A 21,850-nucleotide genomic window follows, 5' to 3' on the forward strand; every position below is an offset into this window, starting at 1 on the left:
GGGGCTGCCTCAGCTGGGATTCCCGAGCAGGGGAAGGAGGATTCTGCGGGAAGAGCCGGGTGTGAGCCCGGCCCCGCTGCCCGGGGAGCGCTGAGCTGCAGCCCCGGTGCTCGGGAGGGGATGAGGACACGTCAGGCAGAGGGAGACGGGGCTGGGAAATGCGGGAACCGCGGCTCTCACCTGTGCCGGGAGAGCTCCACATCCCCCCGCGTTGTGCAGTTCCAGATGTTCCACCTGGGCCCAGACGAGACGAGCTGGCTCCAGATGTGCACGCTGGCCGTGCAGCCCCAGCTGTGTGCCCCGGGCATTGAGCACTCCCAGGACATCCCAAAGCTGAAATTCCCACTGAACCTGAACCCCCCAGTGCTGCTCGGGGTGTGTGTAACCACCCAAACCCAGCCGTTCCTGCTGCCACACAGGCACATGGCACACATTATACACATTAAACACATTATATACATTATACACATTACACACATTATATACATTACACACATTATATACATTACACACATTATATACATTACATAACCGCACCACCCAGCAGGCTCCTGCTCTCCCTACCACAAAAATCCCCGTGGATCGGGCAGAGCCCGGAGCACCGGGCTTTGCTGGCAGGGGAGGAGGCTCTGCCTTCCCCGGGGCTGAATTCTGCTCCCCGACGTTTCCTCCCCGAGGCAGAGGCGGGAGCAGTGCGGGGTTTCCTGTGGTTGCCGCGTCTAATGAGGTTAACACTGTTTTTGAGGTTTAACTCTTGAGGAGGCGAGGGAAGGAAGCGCCGGGCCGGGCTGTGGGAGCGGCGGAGGGAGCCGGGGGTGCAGAGCCCCGGAGCATCCCCGGAGCATCCCCGGGGCATCCCTGGAGCATCCCCGGAGCATCCCCGGAGCATCCCCGGAGTATCCCTGGAGCAGCCCCGGAGCATCCCCGGAGCATCCCTGGGACCGCCCAGCGCTGGGAATGCTGCCTGCGACAGCTGGGGACAGCACGACCACCGAGGGGTGGCAGAGGGTGGCCCCGAGGGGTGACACTCAGTGCTGGTGACAACACCTCCGTTCCTTAAGGAGTTTCCATCGGCAGGAGAAGCTCTTTCCCTGAGAGCACCCGGGACTCTGCCGTGCTCCGAGGACACAAAGCAACCCTGGGGATGGGCTCGGCTCCACCAGGCTGAGCCCAAACGCTGCCGGGACGCCGAGGAGCCCTTTCCCTTCCCTTCCCTTCCCTTCCCTTCCCTTCCCTTCCCTTCCCTTCCCTTCCCTTCCCTTCCCTTCCCTTCCCTTCCCTTCCCTTCCCCGGGAGGGGACGCTGGGTTTCCCCAAGCACTGGCTCACACCGGGAGGGAACTCGGCTGCTCTGTGCCCTCTCCCGGTGGTGCCACCCGTCCTGAGCGCTGCCAAGGTAAGCATTGCCCAGCTGCCAGCCCCTGATTTCACCCTGTTGCTCCTCACCCGCTGCTCCCGCGTTTGTTTGTCCCTGCTGGCACAGCCCCGGGGAAGGTTCCGTGGGGTTTGGGTTGGCACCGCGGAGCAGCCTCTCCCTTCCTGCTGAATCCCCGTTTCCCCAGCCCTAGTGCACCAGGAGAGCAGCTCGAAGCCCAGCATCCCCAAACGGCCTCGTTCCTTTGGCTCTGGAGTCTGCCAACGCCTCTAAACTGGAACAAAAACACAAAGGTGATTCCAGAGGAGGCAGAGCCGGGCTCATTCACAGCTCCCAGCCCTTCTCACAGGAGCCCAATGCATTTTTTCACTTGCCCTGGTTTGCAGCAGGCTCGTGGGCACTTGGGAAGTGACAGCCTCTCTTTGTAGGTCAGGTAATAGGGAGGCACTTGAGGTTTGACTCACCCACGGCGAACGCTTGATCAGCCCCAAAACCAAACCAGGTCACCTCACCCCGCACGAGGAGCACCAGAGCACTCGCTGCTGCTGCTGCTGCTGGCCTGCTTTGGGCTGAAAAACAGCGTTTTGAGGCTTTTACTGAGGACTCTGGCCTCCCTCCAGGGAAACTCGCCATTGCTGACAGCAGGTATTGCGTGGGGAAGGGGAATGAGGGAGCGTGGGCTCTGCTCAGCCCAGGCAGGAGAGTGAGGGTGGCAGGGCTGGTTTGGGGTCTGCTCTGTGACCCCAGAGGGGCCTGGGGGTGCTGCAGCCACCCCAGCTCCGGGGGATGCCTCCGGGGGGATGGAAAGGAGCAATTCCCCCCCGGGAGCTGCATCTCCCTGCTCCTCACCAGTGTGTGCCCTGGGTGCTGCAGAGCCCTTCCAGCCCCAAACCCGGCCCCACGAGGCTGGTGAGGCTGGGATTGCTTTCCTGGCCTGTGGGAATTCTCCCAAAGAGGCTGTGGAGAGAGGCCAAGGGAGCAAGGGAAAATCTGAGCAGCAGTGGGGTGCGGGCACAAGGGTGGGAAGCATGGCCCCGGATTTTGGGGCTGTCTCTGGGCGTTCAGTGCTGGGAAGAGCCAGGCTCAGCCTGGGCAGGACCTGTGGAGAAGATGTGATGGAAACGGGGAGTTTCCATCCCATAAAAACGTGTCTGAGCAGCCCCAGGGATGGAGACTGCAGGACCAAAGCCCTCAGGGCAGCAGCCCCACTCTGACATTTACAGAGCTTTTTTTTATGTTAAATTGGAATTTCCTGATTTCCTGACCCCGTTGCCTCCTGTCCTGTCCCTGGGGGGAGTTTGCCTCGCTCCTCTTTACTCCTCATCAAACATCCATCCCCAAGGATCCCCTCTGAGCCTCTCCTCTCCAGGCTGAGCAGCTCCCCCAGCCCTTCCACACGCTCGGGGGGCTCATTCCAGAGCTCCCCCAGCCCTTCCACACATCCCAGGTGCTCCCGACCCTCGGGGGGCTCATTCCGGCGCATCCCCATCTCCGCTGTGTCCCTGGGACCCCAGCCCCGCAGGCAGCACCCGGGGGGCTCTGGGCAGAGGGGCAGCACCCCCTGAGATCCCCGTCCCACCTTCTCCGGGGCAGGGCTGCTCCCTGCCCCGATCCCACATCCTCCCTGCAGGAATTTCTCCACGGTTTTTCGCTCCCCAGGCGATGCCGCAGCCCAGCCCATGGCGGGGCCGGGCCAGGCGCTGGTGCTGCCCGTCCTGCTCTGCTGCCTGTGCCCGGGTGAGTGACGGTGACAGGGACACCGGGATGGCCCCCGAGCAGCGCCCCGGGCCCGCGGGGGGTTTGGGGTGGGGACGGGACGATCCCAGAGCTGTGGGGTTTGAGGGGAGCATTGCAGGAGGGGTCCCCTGCCCTGAGCTCCTTCTCCCTCCCCTTCCCTCCTTGGAGCGGGGACATTCCCAGGCTCCCGGGGACATTCCCAGGGCCATTGCCAGGGCCCTGCGGCCCCCGTGCCAGCTCTGCCCCCGTCCCTGCGGCCCCCGGGCTCGGCCCTGCCCTTTCCAGGAAGGGCAGATGGAGCCGATAGCGCCGAGAGCCGGCGCTGCTGCCGAGCTCCATCTGATAGGGAAGGGACGCGCCCCCGCCGCGCTAATCTGGGGATCAGAGCTCTCGGGGCGCGCGTTATTTCCCTGCACTCATTTAACGTTCGAGCGGCCCCGCGATGGGTGAAACCGGCGGGACGGGGCCGCTCCTGCTCGGCCGGGATGAGTCAGCGGGGCCGGGGCGCTGCAGCGGGGGCGGGGGGCGCATCCAGGCCCGGTTTGGGTGGGAGGGACCCGGAGCAGGGACAGAGCGCTCCCAGCCCTGTCCAGCCTGGCTTTGGGCATCGCCAGGGGTACGGGGGCAGCCGCAGCTCCTCTGGGCACCCTCAGGGGGGACAATTTCTCCCCGGCATCACTCGTGCCTCAGTTTACCTGCATCCCACGGGGTTGAAGGTGAGCAGGGCGGGCTGTAATCCCCTGGCTGCAGGGCATCCCAGGGAGGGGATCCGCTCCCTGCCGAGCCCTGTAGCGCCGGGACAGCCCCGGGATAGCCCCGGGATAGCTCCGGCATATCCCACCCGCTTTGGCGCAGGTGCTGCGAACTTGACGTGCAACGGGCGCGTGTGGATCGAGCCCGAGCCCAGGCCCGTGGTGCTGCTGGGCTCCGACATCTCCATCGGCTGCGAGTCCCGGTTGGATTGCCCCTCGCCGCAGCAGCTCTTCGTCTCCCTCAACTACAGCTCCCTGCTGGCCCTGCGCGACGGCGCCGAGCGCCTCCACCTGCCCCGCTTCCAGCTGCCCCTGGTCAGCGTCACCTGCTTCTCCCGCTGCGCCCAGAGACACCGCGTGGTGTGCGGCACCGAGATCCGGGCCGGCTGTGAGTGCCCCGTGGGACCCCCGTGTCCCCCCGGGGCCGGGCTGTGAGTGCCCAGTGCCCCCCTGTGTCCCAGAGCCGGGCTGCGAGTGCCCCGTGTCCCCCCCTGTACCCCCGAGCCTCGGGCTGTGAGTGCCCCGTGTCCCCCTTGTCCCAGAGCCCCGGGCTGTGAGTGCCCCGTGTACCCCCGTGTCCCAGCCCCGGGCTACGAGTGTCCCGTGTGACCCCCTGTACCCCCGGGGCCGGGCTGTGAGTGAGTGCCCCGTGTCCCAGCCCCGGGCTGTGAGTGCCCCGTGTCCCCCCGAGCCCCCGGGGCCGGGCTGCGAGTGCCCCGTGTGACCCCCTGTACCCCCGAGCCGGGCTGTGAGTGCCCCGTGTCCCCCTTGTCCCAGCCCCGGGCTGTGAGTGCCCCGTGTCCCCCCGTGTCCCCAGAGCCGGGCTGTGAGTGCCCCCTGTACCCCCGAGCCGGGCTGTGAGTGCCCCGTGTCCCCCCGTGTCCCCCGGGCTGTGAGTGCCCCGTGTCCCCCCGTGTTCCCCGAGCCCCGGGGCCATGCTGCTCTGCCTTGGGGCCGCGCCTCACCCGGGCTCGCCCCGCAGACCCCCCGGACCCCCCCGGGAACCTGAGCTGCGCCATCGCCGAGGGCTCGGAGCACCTGCGGTGCCGATGGGAGCGGGGCCGGAGCACGCACCTGCCCACCCGGCACAGCCTCCACCTGCGCAGGTGAGCCCTGGGGGTGACAGCCCCGGGGACAGCCCTGGGGACAGCCCCCGGTGCCAGCCCCACTGACAGCAGCCTTGCCGTGCCCCAGTTCCACTTCCTTCAGCTCACGTTTTGTCACCTCCTGCCCCAGAGCCGCGCGCTCACCGCAGCGCCCCAACTCGCATCCCATCGAGCCCCACCGAGGGGAAGCTGCAGCTTCCAGCGGCTGGGGCTCCCTCTGGGGCAAGGAGAGGGTGACCCCAGCACTGCCCAAACCCCAAAGGCCAGCCGAAGCAGAGGTGCTGGCTGCCACACAGTGTGCCACAGTCCCGCCCTGGGATGCTCCCTGCCACCAAGGTCCCCACGGCACCACCTGGCATGTCACACCCCATCCCAAAATGTCATGGCCGGTCCCCATGGTAGCACCTGGCATGTCACACCCATGCCAGGATGCCGTGGCTGGTCCCGTCTCAGGCTATCAGTTCTCCTTTCTCAATTTTAAGGACATTAAATCCCATCATATGTCTCACCCCAAGCTTTGTGAGGAGAAGGGACAAAGCTCCTGCCGAAATTTGGAATCAAGCTGATCCGTGCAGCCAGAAAGGAAGGAGTTCTTTTACCACTGTGAGAATACAAAAGCCCATCAGCAGTGTCAGGGAAGGGAATGAATCCCCAGCTTGCTTTAGGGGTGACAAGTGTCAGGTTTGGGAGTGGCCACACCAGCGGGGCTGTGCTGCTGGGATACGCACTGACAGGGCTGCCTTCTGCTTCCAGGGTGGTGGCACGGGATGAGGAGGATGAGGAGGAAGAAAAGACCTTCCCTGCAGACTCACCTGTGCTGCTGAGGGAGCTGCACAACGACAGCCAGTACTGGGTGTGGGTGCAGGCCAGCAACGCGCTGGGCACTGCCCGCTCGGCCCCCCAGCGCCTCAGCCTGCAGGAGCTCGGTACGGACATCCATCCATCTGTCTGTCCATCTGTCCATCCATCTGTCCATCGGTCTGTCCATGTCTCCATCTATCATCCATCCATCCATCTGTCCATCCATCTGTGTCTCCATCTATCATCCACCCATCGGTCTGTCCATATCTCCATCTATCATCCACCCATCCATCTGTCCATCCACGTCTCCATCTGTCCATCCATCAGCCATCCATCCTTCTGTCCATCCATCCCTCTATTGATCCTTCCATCTCTCCATTATCCCTCCACATCCGTCCGTCCGTCCATCCATCCGTCCATCTATGTCTCCATCTATTATCCATCCATCTGTCTGTCCATCCGTCCGTCCATCATCTATCCATTGATCCCTTCCATCCCTCCACTATCCTTCTACATTCATCCATCCATCCATCTGTCCATCAATGTCTCCATCTATCATCCATCCCTCCCTCCATTGATCCTTCTATCCCTCCGTTATCCCTCTACTCCATCCATCCATCCATCCATCCATCCATCCATCCATCCATCCATCCATCCATCCATCCATCCATCCATCCATCCATCCATCCATCCATCCATCCATCCATCCATCCCTCTGTCCCCCCGTGAGCAGCATGGTGTGCTGCGGCCATGCCTGGCCTGCCTGCCCTGCTGTGGCACTCTGGGGACACCCCTGAGCCCAGGGACAGTCCCCACCCTGCTGTTCCGTGCTGTGCCCGCAGTGGTGCCCGCCCTGCCCGTGCCCATGGGCGCCGAGACCACGGACACGTCCCCAGCCGTCACCACCACGCGCTGGAGGAGCCTGACGCGCCTGAGGGACGTGCACTGCCAGGAGAGGCACCGGGCCAGGGGCACCCCGGCGTGGCACGTGAGACCCCAAACCCCCTCACTACCCCAGCCCCGCTCCTGCTGCAGACCCCGCGGGCAATGGGAATATTTGGGGGTGTTCCAGACTCACCCCTGTGCTCTGGTGTGCTCAAACGGGCACCCCCGGCCACAGGCGGGGGACAGCAGAGCTGATGCCACCCGGGGGGGACAGCAGATGGCCTCGTGGGCAGGGTTAGCTCAGCTTTCTGAGCGAAAAGACGGAATTCCAAATATTCCCAAACATTCCGCTCTACAAGGACAAGGCACAAAATCCTGGGGACGCTCAGAGCACACCCCAGACAAAAAACCCCAAACCCACACTGGGGCAGGGATGGAAACTCCCTGAGGATGGAAACTCCCTGAGCCTGGATCCCCGCTGCCACAGGAGCCCCAAAATCTCCGTGCTGGCACTCCCGGCGTGGCTGGGGGCTCTGGCTGTGCCACGCAAGGTGGCACCGGAGGGGACAGGGCGGGTCCTGCCCATCCCTGCCCATCCCGCAGGGGTGGCAGCCGGGACCCGCTGTGTCCCACTCCCCTGTCAAACGTGTCACCCGCAGTGTCCCTGTGCTTCCCTGGCAGGTGGAGCCGTGTGCCAAGGTGCCCCCGGAGGGTCCCCGCTGGCAGCACGAGCTGCAGAGCGACACCGAGTTCGTGTTCCAGGCCAGGTGCCGGCTCGGCAGCGCCCGCAGCCCCTGGAGCGCCTGGAGCCCCCCGTTCCCGTACCGCACCCCCGAGGCAGGTGGGCTCAGCGCCGGCGACACCCGCGGTCCTCAGTGCCCTGCTTGCTGCCCTGGGGGTTAAACCACATCAGCCGAGGTGTCGCGACAAATCGCGGTCACCCCGAGCCAGCTCCGCCCATCCGTGCCAGCTGCTGGCTTTGGCATGAGCCTGGCACGGATGAGCGAGGCAGCGCTGCCCTCCCGTGCCGGTGCCAGCGGGGAACGGGGGGGACCCATCCCGAATAGAAGCGCCCCCGCTGCTCTGCCAGCCGGTCGGGAGGGGCTGCGGGCGGGTGGGAGCCCCGGGTCCCCTCGGGGTGTCACGGTGTCAGTCCCAGTGTCACTCCCGGTGTGTCACTCGCGGTGTCCCCGCTCCTCCGCAGCCCCCGCCGCCGCTCCCGCCGTGTGGCGGCGCCTGGGCCGGGCCCTGCCGAACGGCAGCCACGAGGTGACGGTGTTGATCAAGGTACGGGCTCGGGGCGGCCTCGGCTCCGCCGCTCCTCCCCGGGCAGCGCCGGGGCCGCCTCCGTGCGGAGCCCGCGGGACAGGGCCAGCCCGGGGAGGAGCCACATCCCCATCCCCGTAAAGGTCACAGCCGGCTGTGGGCTCAGATCCCCCCGATCCCAGCCGGGTGTGGGCTCAGATCCCCGATCCCGGCGGGGTGTGGGGGTGTCAGACCCCCCGATCCCAGCCGGCTGTGGGGGTGTCAGACCCCCCGATCCCGGCCGGCTGTGGGCTCAGACCCCCCGATCCCGGCCGGGTGTGGGGGTGTCAGACCCCCCGATCCCGGCTGTGGGGGTGTCAGATCCCCGATCCCGGCCTCTCTCGCCCCCGCAGCCGCTGTCGGCCCGGGATGCCCGCGGGAGGATCCTGGGCTACGCCGTGAGCGCGGAGAGCCCCTCGGGAGCGCTGCGGCCGCTGTGCCTCACCGCGGGCACCGAGTGCTCGCTGCTGGTGCCGCCCGGAGCCCGCAGCCTCCTCGTCACCGCCCGCAACGCCAAGGGCGCCTCCAGCCCCGCCAGCATCCCTCTGAACTGGGCGGCAGCTCCGCAAGGTACGGGGGCACCGACCCTGCCCCAGGGAAATGCTGGATTTGGCACCGGGAGAGACCTTAAAGCCCAGCTGATTTCATTGTCCCATGGCAGGGACACCTCCCACTGTCCCAGGCTGCTCCAATGTCCAGCCTGGCCTCGGGCACTGCCAGGGATCCAGGGGCAGCCACAGAAAATCTGGGAATTCCAGCCCAGCCCTGCCCACCCTGCCAGGGAACAATTCCCAATGTCCCATCCATCCCTGCCCTCTGGCAGTGGGAGCCATTCCCTGTGTCCTGTCCCTCCATTCCTGTCCCCAGCCCCTCTGCAGCTCTCCTGGAGCCCCTTCAGGCTCTGGAATCTCAGCCCTTCACCTCCCAAGGCTGCAGCAACAAACTCATTTTTAAGTTAGCCCTGTCCGTGTTGGCTGGCAAAGCAAAGGGTGCCAGGCTGCTCCTGGGAGCTGGGTCCTTGCAAACTGAAAAAGAAGGGGGCAAAAATCCTTTTAAATCCTTTTAGGGCCACCTTATGGTCCCTGTGCCCCGAGGTGTGGTTTCCCCCCACAACCACGTTTTGCTCGTTCTGAAAAACGTGTCTGAATGAGCAATGGGAGGGGAAAGTCCCATTCAGGCTGAGGACAAACACATGACTAAAAGGAAACTGAAGAGAAATAAGGTGGAAAAACCTCTCTCGACTCTGATGCTTATCAGAACCCTGCACGTTTCTGGTAAGCAGGGACAGCTGAAGCATTTCAGAGCTGAGGGTGCGGGGCTTGCAAGCACAGAGCTCCACATCTGGCTGGGGAGGAGCACAGCTGGAGGGCCACGGGGCAGGGACTGTCCCCATGAAGGAGAGTGAGGGGCTGGAGAGTGCCCAGGGCAGGGAATGGAGCTGGGCAGGCACTGCAGAATCCCTGAGGGAGCCGGGCAGGGGCTGCAGAATCCCTGAGGAGCTGGGCAGGGGCTGCAGAATCCCTGAGGAGCTGGGCAGGGGCTGCAGAATCCCTGAGGAGCCGGGCAGGGGCTGCAGAATCCCTGAGGGAGCTGGGCAGGGGCTGCAGAATCCCTGAGGAGCTGGGCAGGGGCTGCAGAATCCCTGAGGAGCTGGGCAGGGGCTGCAGAATCCCTGAGGAGCTGGGCAGGGGCTGCAGAATCCCTGAGGAGCTGGGCAGGGGCTGCAGAATCCCTGAGGAGCTGGGCAGGGGCTGCAGAATCCCTGAGGAGCCAGGCAGGGGCTGCAGAATCCCTGAGGAGCTGGGCAGGGGCTCAGCCTGGAGCAAAGGAGGCTCAGGGGGCCCTTGTGGCTCTGCACAGGAGGGCACAGCTGAGGGAGCAGGCTGGGAACAGGGACAGGAGCAGAGGGAACGGCCTCAGGGTGGACATTTGGGAATATTCCTTCCTGGAAAGGTTTCCCAGCCCTGGCACAGGTGCCCAGGGCAGGGGTGAATCCCCATCCCTGGAGGGATTCAAAAACGACATGGATGGGACAGTGGTGGCCTTGATCTTTAAGGTCTTTTCCAACCTGAATAATTCTATTATATATATATATGTGTGTGTGTTTATATACAAACCCACCATATTCTGTAATTCCCTGCTCACCCTTCAGCTTTCAAACCCCTCCAGGAAAGCTGCATTTCCCCTGGGCGGGGCTGACCCTCCCTCCCCGGTGCCCAGGGATGGGTTTGGGCTGTTGTTTGAGTTGCCCCTGCCCCGTCTCCCCACAGAGTTCCCGGCCCCGGAGGCGCTGGAGGTGCAGCAGGAGCAGCAGAGCAGGGCCCTGGTGCGGTGGCAGCGCCCCCAGCCCAGCCAGAGCCCCCTGCTCTGGTTCATCCTGGAGTGGGTGCACGGCCCCCAGCACGGCCTGCAGGAGCAGCACAGCTGGGAGAGAATCCCAAAACACCAAACTCACACCTACATCCCAGGTGGGACAGCCCAGGAACCCCCTTCTGCTGGGCACTGCTCTGCGGGACCTTAGAAACCCAAATCAGGCTGTCAATCTGGATTAGATTATAAATCCAAATCAGGCTGTCAATCGGGATTAGATTATAACTCCAAATCAGGCTGTAAATCTGGATTAGATTATAACTCCAAATCAGGCTGTCAATCGGGATTAGATTATAACTCCAAATCAGGCTGTCAATCGGGATTAGATTATAAATCCAAATCGGACTATAAATCTCAATTAGATTATAAATCCAAATCAGACTATAAATCTCAATTAGATTATAAATCCAAATCAGACTATAAATCCAGATTACATTATAAATCCAAATCAGACTATAAATCCGAATTAGATTATAAATCCAAATTAGACTATAAATCCAGATTACATTATAAATCCAAATCAGACTATAAATCCGAATTAGATTATAAATCCAAATTAGACTATAAATCCAGATTACATTACAAATCCAAATCAGACTATAAATCCGAATTAGATTATAAATCCAAATTAGACTATAAATCCAGATTACATTACAAATCCAAATCAGACTATCAATCAGGATTAGATTAGAAATCCAAATCAGACTATCAATCAGGATTAGATTGGAAATCCAAACCAGACCATAAATCCAAATTAGATTATAAATCCAAATCAAACTATCAATCTGAATTACGTTATAAATTCGAATTAGATTATAAATCCGAATCAGACTATCAATCAGGATTAAATTATAAATCCAAACCAGACTATCAAGGCAGCTTCATTTGAGTTTGAGCCCCTGCCCACTTTTTTGGGGGAGGGAGTGGGGCCATGAAGAGTCCTTAGAGAAGGAGGGGAGGGAAGCAGCTGGAGATTTGAGGGCAGACAGTGGGATTTGGGTCCCCGGGTGAAGATCACAGGGGAAGGAGGGGATGGGGAGGGAAAGAAAATTAATTAAATGCATTCATTATTTAATGAATTAAAAATGAGCTGGTGGGCCAGGAACGACCCCAGACCCTCAAGGGGTAACCCAGCCGCTGTCACTGCTCAGTGCCCAGCCCCTGGCCCAGCCCAGCAGACAAAATCCCCATTTTGAGGGTGAATCTGTGCTTTGCCGGCAGGGCCAGCGGCTCCGCGGCAGGCGCGGCTGTATGCGGTGTATCCCGGCGGGATCAGCGCTCCCCGCTCCAGCCCAGGTGAGCCCGACGGGGAAATGCTGCTGCTCCCCTTGGGGATCATCCCTGGGGCCGGGAACAGCGCAAACCCTCCCGCCCAGCACGGCAAGGAAAGCATAAAATGCATTTAATCAATGTGCTGGTGTCAGACCCATCCCCAGCTGGTGTTTGCTCCTACCGAGCAGGGCAGGAGAGGATAGAACACATTTAATCCATGTGCTGGTGTCAGACCCATCTCCAGCTGGTCTTTGCTCCTACCGAGCAGGGCAGGAAAGGATAGAACACATTTAATCCATGTGCTGGTGTCAGACCCATCGCCAGCTGGTCTTTGCTCCCCGCACAGACCCAGAACCTCATTTCCCATCAGCAGAGGCACCTGCGGGGTCGTTGTCCCTTTCTGGGGCAGAAAAGTGAGTTTGCACATGCAGAACTCGCAGTAAGATGTTGCAGATAAACCAAAATCCAGCACGGAGCTTTTCCAGGGAGCAGCTGGGCAGAGCCAGCCTGCCTTTCCTACCTGGAGTCACAGAGCCTTGGGAGGGACATCTGCATCTGGGTCAGTGCTGGGAAGGGTTTGGGGAAGGAAGGAAGGAAAACCTCATTTCCAGCACTGGGGTGGCTTTGTGCACCCTCAGAGCTGCGCAGGAGGGTGAGGCCAAGCTGTGACACCAGAGCAGGGTCTGAGCCCCAGAGCTGCCCCAGCCCAGCCCAGCTGGGGCTGAGGCCAGGGCTGGGCTTAAATAGAGCCCACCCTGGGGCCAGGTGGGGCTGGGCAGGACCATCAAGGGCTGTCAGAGCCCAAAGTACCTGCAGGTGACACCTGAGGGGACACCTGAGGGTGTCCCCAGCTCCTGGCTCCGATGCCACCTGAGATGGGCCCTCTGCAGCTGCCCAGGGGTTTCTCCTGGGCCAGAGCAGCCCCGTGGCCCTGCAGGAGCCCCTGGAGCAGGGCAGCTGTTCCCAGGAAATGCAAGCAGACATTCCTGGATGGGTGTCCCGGGTTGGCCCTGGGTGCTGTCCGCAGGGCAGGACCCTTCCCAGTGGCTCCAAATCAGGGACAAGGGATCCCGAGGGAATTGCTGAACTGGCCAGGATCAAAGCTGGCTGCTTATCTCAGCAGAAAGAGGCTTCCTGCCATGGCAGGGCCTCCAGCTGCAGATCTTCCCTCACTGCATGCAAATAATCAGGAAATTCATTCCCAAGGGGTGCAGGCACTTTGGGAATCACAGAATCCCACAATGGGCTGGGTTAGAATTGACCTCAAATCCCACCCAGTGCCACCCCTGCCATGGCACGGACACGTCCCACTGTGCCAGGCTGCTCCAGCCTGGCCTGGGACACTCCAGGGATCCACAACTTCTCTGGAAAAGATGTTAACAACCTGGGAGTGCTTGTGGAAAATGATGGAGCTCCCCAGGGGGACTAAATCCTTGTTTAGGGTGCTGAGGGCAGGGAGGGATGTGCGGGGAAGAGGTTCTGTAGGTGGGGACAGGATTGATCAACATCTCATTTAATTGTGGGGATGATGTGGAGAGCCCAGCAGAGCTGGAGTTACTCATTGCTTCAGGGAGCTTAATTGTCCTTGTTACACCATTATTTATTTTTCTCAAAAGATAGAACCAAGGCAGGTTTGGTGTCACCCAGAGCCCTCTGAAGGAACCACAGACGTTTTTTCCCTCTCTCTGTTCCAGCCCCTGCAGAGGAGCCGCTCCTGGGCAGCACCTACAGCGAGATGTCCCAGGGTAAGGAGGGCAGCTCTGCCTTGCTGGGCCAGGCTTTGTGCTCTGGGCAGCTCTGCCTTGCTGGGCCAGGCTTTGTCCCGTGGGAGCTCTGCCTTGCTAGGCCAGGCTTTCTCCTGTGTGGGAGCTCTGCCTTGCTGGGCCAGGCTTTGTCCTGTGTGGGAGCTCTGCCTTGCTGGGCCAGGCTTTGTCCCATGGCAGCTCTGCCTTGCTGGGCCAGGCTTTGTGCTGTGGGAGCTCTGCCTTGCTAGGCCAGGCTTTGTTCTGTGTGGGAGCTCTGCCTTGCTGGGCCAGGCTTTGTCCTGTGGGAGCTCTGCTTTGCTAGACTAGGCTTTGTCCTATGGGGGGTTTAACCCAGGCAGCTCCTGGCAGTGGGAATTGAGAGCTCCCAGATGCTCTGGGTTCTCATCCTCAAGGTTGTTCATTGTTCCTTATCTATAAAGTTCTCTCTCCTGTCCAGCCGAGGTCTGTTCAGCAGGACAGACAGAGGCACTCTGCCTGTTCTGGGGCAGTGTTATCTTTTTATACTAAAAACTACCTGTACAATATTTACCATAACTTCCCAATACCCATCACCTGTGTTAGACACTGAGCTTCTACTCTAAACCAATCCCAAAGTGCCACCATCACAGCAGGAGATGGAGGCCAAGAAGAAGAAGAAGGAGAAAGGCTGGACACAGATTCCTCCATCTTACCCCTTGGACACCCATTCTAAAAACCCTAAAAAAATCTCTTTTTCACTCTGTGACAAACTATTTTTCTACTTAAACTCTTTTGACTTGCAATTCTTCACACAAGGTTGGCAATTGTTTTTCCATGGATCAAGACCAAAGGCACAGGGTCCTTGGGCTCTGTGCTGAGGCCTCTGAGCCCCCTGGGCAGGGGCTGGAGCCCTCCAGGGCAGCCAGAGGGATTTCCTGGGTTCCAACAAGAGCTAATAAAGGAGTTTTTCCCCAAGTGCAGGGAAGATAAGCAGCACCCACAGACTGCAAGCTTTGAGTTCTGCTCTCTACCGAGGCTAAAACACAATGCCCAGTCCAAGGGGGAGGTGTCAAACCCAGGAAATATCGAATTAACCCATGCAGGAGGCTGATTCCACCCTGCAACTGGGACCAGGGACGTGTTTCAGCGTTTCCCACCCTTCTGGGGATGCTCAGCTTGCACATCCTCTGGTAAAGGTCACGGTCTGTTTCAGCTCCTAAACCAAAAGCAAAACCAGCCCAGGCTGAGGAATTCACGTCAGCACTTCTGGGGCAGGAAATGGTGAATGGTGAATGGTGAGTGAGTGCAGCACCCAGGCCGTGACCTCCTCCCTTCCAGCCCCTGCAGATGATGACATCCGAGTTTTCCTGGGACTGAGCCTCAGCGTGGTTGGATTATCCGTTCTTTTTGCAGTTGTGATGTTTAAAAAGTCAGTCAGGAAAAGGTATTCCTTTCTCCTCCATGCCTTCTTTCCTTCTTCCTAATTCAGAATTTCTTTACCCATTTTTTTGTGGGGAGGGCGTTTGGGGTTTTGGGGGAAAATTTTTTGGGGTTTTTGTGGTTTCTTTTTTTCTTTTTTTTCTTTCTTTTTTTTTTTTTTTTTTTTTTTTTTTTTACATAGAAGAAATATAAAATTTCTTCTGGGATGTTTTAAAATCAACTACAGAGTCCCTTTCAACTCAGCCCGAGGGCAATATCACACATTTATCGTATGAAAGGACTTTCTGGTGCTCTACAGTAAGGCAGGGACCAACAAAAAAACAGTGAAATAAACATGAAATTGGTGAAATTTAAGAATGGGGAACCCAGAGTTTCCAAGGCTGGGTGTTCTTCATGTGTCCTTCCCACCCAGAGAGTTTCATCCTGCATGAGGAATATCTGAATAACACACTGCAGTAACATTTGGGGTTTGTTTTTGCCTTTTGTGAAGGGTCAAGGCCGCCCTCGTGTCCCTCTTGCCAAGGTGGATGTTTGAGGACTTTCCCCACATGGAGAACAGCACCGTGGTGAAGTCACTCCAGGTGAGGGCACGGTTGTCTCCTGGCTTTGCTTCCCCTCAGATTAAAGCTGGGCTTTACAGAATGATCCAGGTTGGAAAATCCCTCTGAGACCATCGAGTCCAGCCACCCCCAGCACTGCCAAGGCCAACACTGCCCCGTGTCCCCAAGTGCAACATCCATGGGGATTTTAAATCCCTCCAGGGCTGGACAGCCCGTTCCACACAGACATTTTCCCAAAAATCCAGCCCAAAGCTCCCCTGGCACGACTTGAGGCCATTTCCTCTGGTAACATTCCCTGTTAGCTGGGAGAGAGCAGCTTGTGTGAGAACAGGGATGGGATGGAGGAGCGGAGATGGGATGGATGGATGGATGGATGGATGGATGGATGCATGGATGGATGGATGGATGCATGGATGGATGCATGGATGGGTGGATGATGGATGGATGATGGATGGATGGATGGATGATGGATGGATGGATGGATGGATGGATGGATGGATGGATGGATGGATGATGGATGGATGGATGATGGATGGATGATGGATGGATGGATGGATGGATGGATGGATGGATGGATGGATGGATGGATGATGGATGGATGTTGGATGGATGGATGGATGGATGATGGATGGATGGATGGATGATGGATGGATGGATGGGTGGATGGATGGATGGATGGGTGATGGATGGATGGATGGATGGATGGATGGATGGATGGATGATGGATGGATGGATGGATGATGGATGGATGGATGGATGGATGATGGATGGATGGATGGATGGATGGATGGATGATGGATGGATGGATGGATGATGGATGATGGATGGATAGATGGATGATGGATGGATGGATGGATGGATGGATGGATGGGTGATGGATGGATGGATGGATGGATGGATGGATGGATGATGGATGGATGGATGGATGGATGGATGGATGGATGGATGGATGATGGATGGATGGATGATGGATGGATGCATGGATGGATGGATGGATGGATGGATGGATGGATGGATGGATGATGGATGGATGATGGATGATGGATGGATGATGGATGGATGATGGATGGATGGATGGATGGATGGATGGATGGATGGATGGATGATGGATGGATGGATGGATGGATGCATGGATGGATGGATGGATGATGGATGGATGGATGATGGATGGATGCATGGATGGATGGATGGATGGATGGATGGATGGATGGATGGATGGAGGAGCTGGGATGGGATGGATGGATGGATGGATGGATGGATGGATGGATGGATGGATGGATGGAGGAGCAGGTCTGGGATGGATGGAGGAGCAGGGCTGGATGAAGGTGGCACAGCTATCCTCGTTTCCCCAGGACAAGGCTGATTTCCCCAGTGCCAGCCTCCAGGAGCCCTTCCTGGACCCTGCAGTCTCCGATGTCCAGGAGGTGCCAGCGCAGGAGCGGCCCCAGCGCCGGGAGCCCGAGGCCAGGGCGGGGGTGGCCGAGCCCAGGGAGGTGCCCAGGAGCGTGGTGGCCCCCAGGAGCCCGGCCCCAGGGCAGCTGGGTGCCTACAAACCCCAGCTCTCCGACGGGAACGCTTTGGGGTACGTGGCTGCCGGAATCTGCCCGGCGCAGCCGCCCACGCCCATCCCGCAGCCAGAGCTGGGAATCTTCTCCCAGGATTACACCAGCCCTGTCCCCCAGCTGTGGGACACGCAGGGAGGGACCCCCCAGCTGTGCCTGCTGGACAAGATCAACCTGGTGCTCAACAGCAGCCTGGAGTTCCCTGTACGCGGACACGGACCCGTCCCGGAGCAGCGCTGGGAGCCCGGCCCCGAGCAGATGCTGGTGCCCGAGGAGCTGCTGTCCTGCCTGAGGGCCACCAACAGGGACCCTGCATCCCACACGGCATGGCAGGGCTGCCCTGAGGGCAGCTGGGACTGGGGATAAGCCTGGAGCAGGGACACGGGCGGTGTCAGCACCGGGATGGGCAACGGCAGAGCCAGAGCAACGCTCCCCGCTGGAATTCTGCCTTCCTACTCCACTGCAGCTTCTTGGGGCTGCCTGGGAATCCTGGGCCAGCAAACCCCAGTTTTAACCTTACCTCACACTGCCAGAAGCAAAAAATCCCATAAAGCTTGGATTCCTGGGATGCAATCAGGAGATTCCTGCAGGGTGAAATATCTTCAATTACTGCTCAGCATCGTCCTCTTGTTAAGGGTTTGGAGCACTTCCTTCCCAAAGGGTTGGAGCATCTCATTCCCAGATGTTTGGAGCATTTAATTCCCAAATGTTTGGAGCATTTAATTCCCAAATGTTTGGAGCATTTCATTCCCAAATGTTTGGGGCATTTCATTCCCAAATGTTTGGGGCATTTCATTCCCAAGAGATTGGAGCAGTTAATTTTCAAAAGTCTGGAGCATTTCATTCTCAAATGTTCGGAGCATGGCCTTCCCAATTGTTTGGAGCACTCCATTCCCAATTGTTTGGAGCACTTCATTCCCAAAGGTTTGGGGCACTTCATTCCTGGAGTTAATTGCAGCTAAAATGGATATAAAAGTCCCCCAGACATCCTGGCAGAGATGTGGAAAATATTTTGGGATTGCTCCCGATGAACAGACCCCGCACCAAGGAGGATTTATGTGTCACACTGGTACCAACAACATGGAACCAAGAACATGGAATATTTTCTGTATTTCATTTTCCTCCCATTCCCAATAAAGCCCCACTCGGGTGAGAACACACCTCCACCTCCTGCCAGGCTGTTTTAAACCCCTCTGAAGTGGTCACTGGCCAAGCCCTTCCCTTTGGGTGAGGGATTTATCATCTCACAGCACCCTGTCACCCCTCAGCCTGGCTGTGGGAAGGGCAGTGTGGCACAGGAAAATGGGATTATTCTGGCTCATGAGCATGGATTTGGATCTTTGGTAAAACACAGCAGCTGCCTTCCTTCAGCAGCCCTAAAACCATCTCCAGGTGTTCTGGGACTTACAAAATATTCCCATTTTTTTCCCTATTGTTTTTCCTATGCACTGTGAGCATTTCTCCATCAGCTGCTACACAAATGGATTTATTTTGTTGCTTGTCCTCAGCACTCCCAATCCCCCTGGTGTGCTGTGCTGGTCCCTCCCTGCCCAGCAATCTGTCACAGTGTCCACAGGAGCAGTGACCAGCAAGGAGGGGAGGATTCCCCCTCAGAAGCAGCAAACCAGCACAGAAATGGGAGTGTGGCAGGGCAGGGAGCCCAGAATTGAATAAATTGAATTAGAGAGTGCTGCTCGAGCAGGAAGGAAGTTGTACAAGAACACCACAGGACTCTGAGCAGCCCAAGCGTGAGGAGGGGAAGGGTTTTTTGCAGAGTCCACATCCTGAGGCTTGTGCTGCTCCTTCACCTGAGCTGCAAAACCTGGGGGGGAATTGTTCCCCAGCCACACAGGGCTGGTGCTGCCCTCCAGGAGCTGCTGGGTGCATGCATTCCCAGCCCCAGGAATCCTGAAAATCCCCCTGGGCAGAGCAGCACAGCTCCTGCATTCCCAGGAGCAGGGCAGGGATGGAGAATTCCCAGCTCCCAGCATGGATGGACACCAGAGAACCACCAGTGCCACCCTGCCCTGACCCCTGGGAGATACAGGGAATGTTTCTGCTTATAAAGGGAATATTTCTGCTACGGGGAGTATTCCACAGGTGCCCAGAGCAGCAGTGCCCAAGGACACAGGGGCTGGAGCAGCCTGGGACAGTGGGAGGTGTCCCTGCCATGGCAGGGTGGCACTGGATGGATTTAAGGATTCCCAAACCATTCTTGGATTCTGTGATCCCAAACCCCATCCCAGGATGCTCCAAGCCCCAACCAGCCTGGCCTGGAGCTTTTCCAGGGATGGGGCATCCCATGAATCCCATCACAGTCACTCCCAACTGATTTATTTTGACTTCTCAGGGTTCCCTCCTTCCCTCAAATATTCCAAACCCCCTCATTTTTGGTATCAGGATTTTCTATCCCCCATTTTAAGCTCGGTTTTACCATTGGCAGTCAGATCCAGTGGCAGAGATTCCCTCTTGTTGTTTATTAGCTCAGGAATGAATTCCATGATTTTCAGGACCCACAGAGATGCACCACGGTGCTGTCTCATCATCACCAAAGTTCTAAAAAAAAAAATATTTTTTAATAAAGAATATTTCTTTTAAAAACATTTTTTTTAATATAAAGGGAAGGAGGGAACAGTTAAAAGGAACAAGGAATTGAGTGCAGGCAGCTCAGGGGGGTTGGAGAGCAGAGAGAGGCACTCACTCCTGCTCTGAACTCCAGATGAGCTTTTTCGATTAAAATATTAAAAAGATAAAAAATAAAAAATTATCTTACAGAGAAGCTAAAATGAGAGTGGATGTGCCTCTGGACGAGCCCCTTGCTCTGAGCAAAAATTCAACTTTTTATCTGTGATGTCTGTGTCTACCAGGGGGAGTTCAAGGTGCAAGGAGGTCCCAGCACCCCCAGGGACCAGCCAGAGGCTCCCCTGTGGGATTTGTTCACCTCCCCAAAAAGTCAGCCTGCAAATTATTGAACCTGAAACGAGACTGAAGAAGCAACAAATAAATTTAACACATAATAAACGGTGTATTAATGTGCATCTGAGCTGCGGTTTTAAGCCCTTTGTGCCATTGCCATGCAGGAGGAGTGGAATTCATTCTGTCTGAGGTTGGCAGCACAGAGAGCTGGGTTTAGGCTCAGCTTAGTCACCAACCATTGCCATGCAGGAGGAGTGGAATTCATTCTGTTTGAGGTTGGCAGCACAGAGAGCTGGGTTTAGGCTCAGCTTAGTCACCAACCGATGGCGTCGCTTCATTCGTTCCTTATCTACAGAGTCTGGGCTCCTGCAGCTGGCAAAGCCTCAGCACCAAAGGCCAAAAACCCCATAAACCCCTTGGGAAGAGCAGCAGGAGGTGACAGAAACCTGCTCTGAGTAACCTGGTGCCGCTGGGTTCCCTCTGTGTCTGCACCTGCCCACCCTGCCAGCCCTGGCTGTCAGAGAACTGTGGGGAGATTGTGGCTGATAAAGGCACTGCAGGGCTAAAACTGGATTCCAGGCAGGGAGGTTTCACAGAGCTCAGTAACACCCAGGCCTCGGGGGATTTCTGAGCACACAGGGTGCAGATCAAAGCCCAGATTGTGACCCAGGCTCTGCAAAGCCGCAGAGAGAAGTGCCTGGCTCAGCAGAACCCTGCTGAAAACCTGTCAGGGCAAAGCCAGCGGCAGCTGGGGCGGCCTCGCAGCAAAACTGGGGATTATCCTTCAAAATGATGGGATTTGGGGGAGCCTCTGCCAGCCCTGAGCCTCTGTGGGGTTGGGGGAGGAGGGTGAGCAGCCCTGCCCAGGGCTGAGCTCAGACTGAAACCAGGCTGGTGACTCAGAGCAGGGGATGTGAGAGGGCAGGCTGTGGCTGGGTCTCACCAGGCTCCACATCGGTGCCAGCCCTCAGTGCCACCTTCCCATGAGGGCAAATCCCATGGGAATGGCACTGGGAGAGCCTTGGGAGCAGGGCTGGGATGGAGGAGCAGGGATGGGATGGGATGGAGGAGCAGGGATGGGATGGATGGAGGAGCTGGGATGGGATGGATGGAGGAGCAGGGATGGGATGGAGGAGCAGGGATGGGATGGAGGAGCAGGGATGGGATGGATGGAGGAGCTGGGATGGGATGGATGGAGGAGCAGGGATGGGATGGAGGAGCAGGGATGGGATGGATGGAGGAGCAGGGATGGGAGGGAGGAGCAGAGATGGGATGGGATGGGATGGAGGAGCAGGGATGGGATGGATGGAGGAGCAGGGATGGGATGGATGGAGGAGCAGGGATGGATGGATGGAGGAGCAGGGATGGGATGGAGGAGCAGGGATGGGATGGGATGGAGGAGCAGGGATGGGATGGATGGAGGAGCAGGGATGGGATGGAGGAGCAGGGATGGATGGAGGAGCAGGGATGGATGGATGGAGGAGCAGGGATGGATGGATGGAGGAGCAGGGATGAGATGGAGGAGCAGGGATGGATGGATGAAAGAGCAGGGCTGGGATGAGGGAGCAGGGCTGGGATGCAGCTGTGGATGTGTTTTGTTCACCATCCAATCCCCCGGGGCACTGCTGGACCCAAACCCTCCCTGGGCCCCCCCTGGCCGGGCTGGAACGTGAACAATGGGATTTTCCAGGCTGGGTGACTCATTCCATCCTGCTGGGGACAGCAGAGTCACAGCGGGGACTCCGGACCTGCCCTGCCACCTGCCCTGGCACCGGGGCTGGCACCGCCGGCTCTGCCTCTCCTCCCCAGGCTTTGTCCCTGGCACCGGCGCCTCCCTGGTTTTTCTGGGTTCTGTGGTCGGCAGGAGGCAATGGAGGAGGAATCGTAGGGAGCAGCAGAGTTTGGGGCTTAAAAGTGTGGGAGGGGGAAAGCAGGAAAGGAAAATGGAGGAAAAAGAAAGGGGAAAAGATAAAAAAAGATATAAAAAAGATTTAAAATATATAGATAAATAAAAAAATATAAAAATATGAAAAAGATAGATAAAAA

General features: G+C 58.1%; 1 protein-coding gene across 1 annotated transcript; it reads left to right on the plus strand.

The window, feature by feature from the left end:
• Positions 1 to 1,976: 1,976 nt before the first annotated feature.
• On the plus strand, positions 1,977 to 19,890 carry IL23R (interleukin 23 receptor). Its single transcript, XM_058029812.1, has 15 exons — positions 1,977 to 2,019; positions 3,034 to 3,111; positions 3,967 to 4,251; positions 4,846 to 4,969; positions 5,723 to 5,895; positions 6,613 to 6,758; positions 7,337 to 7,496; positions 7,860 to 7,942; positions 8,314 to 8,530; positions 10,231 to 10,428; positions 11,552 to 11,626; positions 13,297 to 13,347; positions 14,674 to 14,770; positions 15,257 to 15,347; positions 16,679 to 19,890. Exons 2-15 carry the CDS (start codon positions 3,054 to 3,056, stop codon positions 17,252 to 17,254), a joined length of 2,334 nt encoding a protein of 777 aa, XP_057885795.1. The 5' UTR covers positions 1,977 to 2,019; positions 3,034 to 3,053; the 3' UTR covers positions 17,255 to 19,890.
• The last annotated feature ends 1,960 nt before the right edge of the window (positions 19,891 to 21,850 follow it).

This window comes from Melospiza georgiana, chromosome 9 (genome assembly GCF_028018845.1).
Source record: "Melospiza georgiana isolate bMelGeo1 chromosome 9, bMelGeo1.pri, whole genome shotgun sequence".
Lineage (NCBI taxonomy): Eukaryota > Metazoa > Chordata > Aves > Passeriformes > Passerellidae > Melospiza > Melospiza georgiana.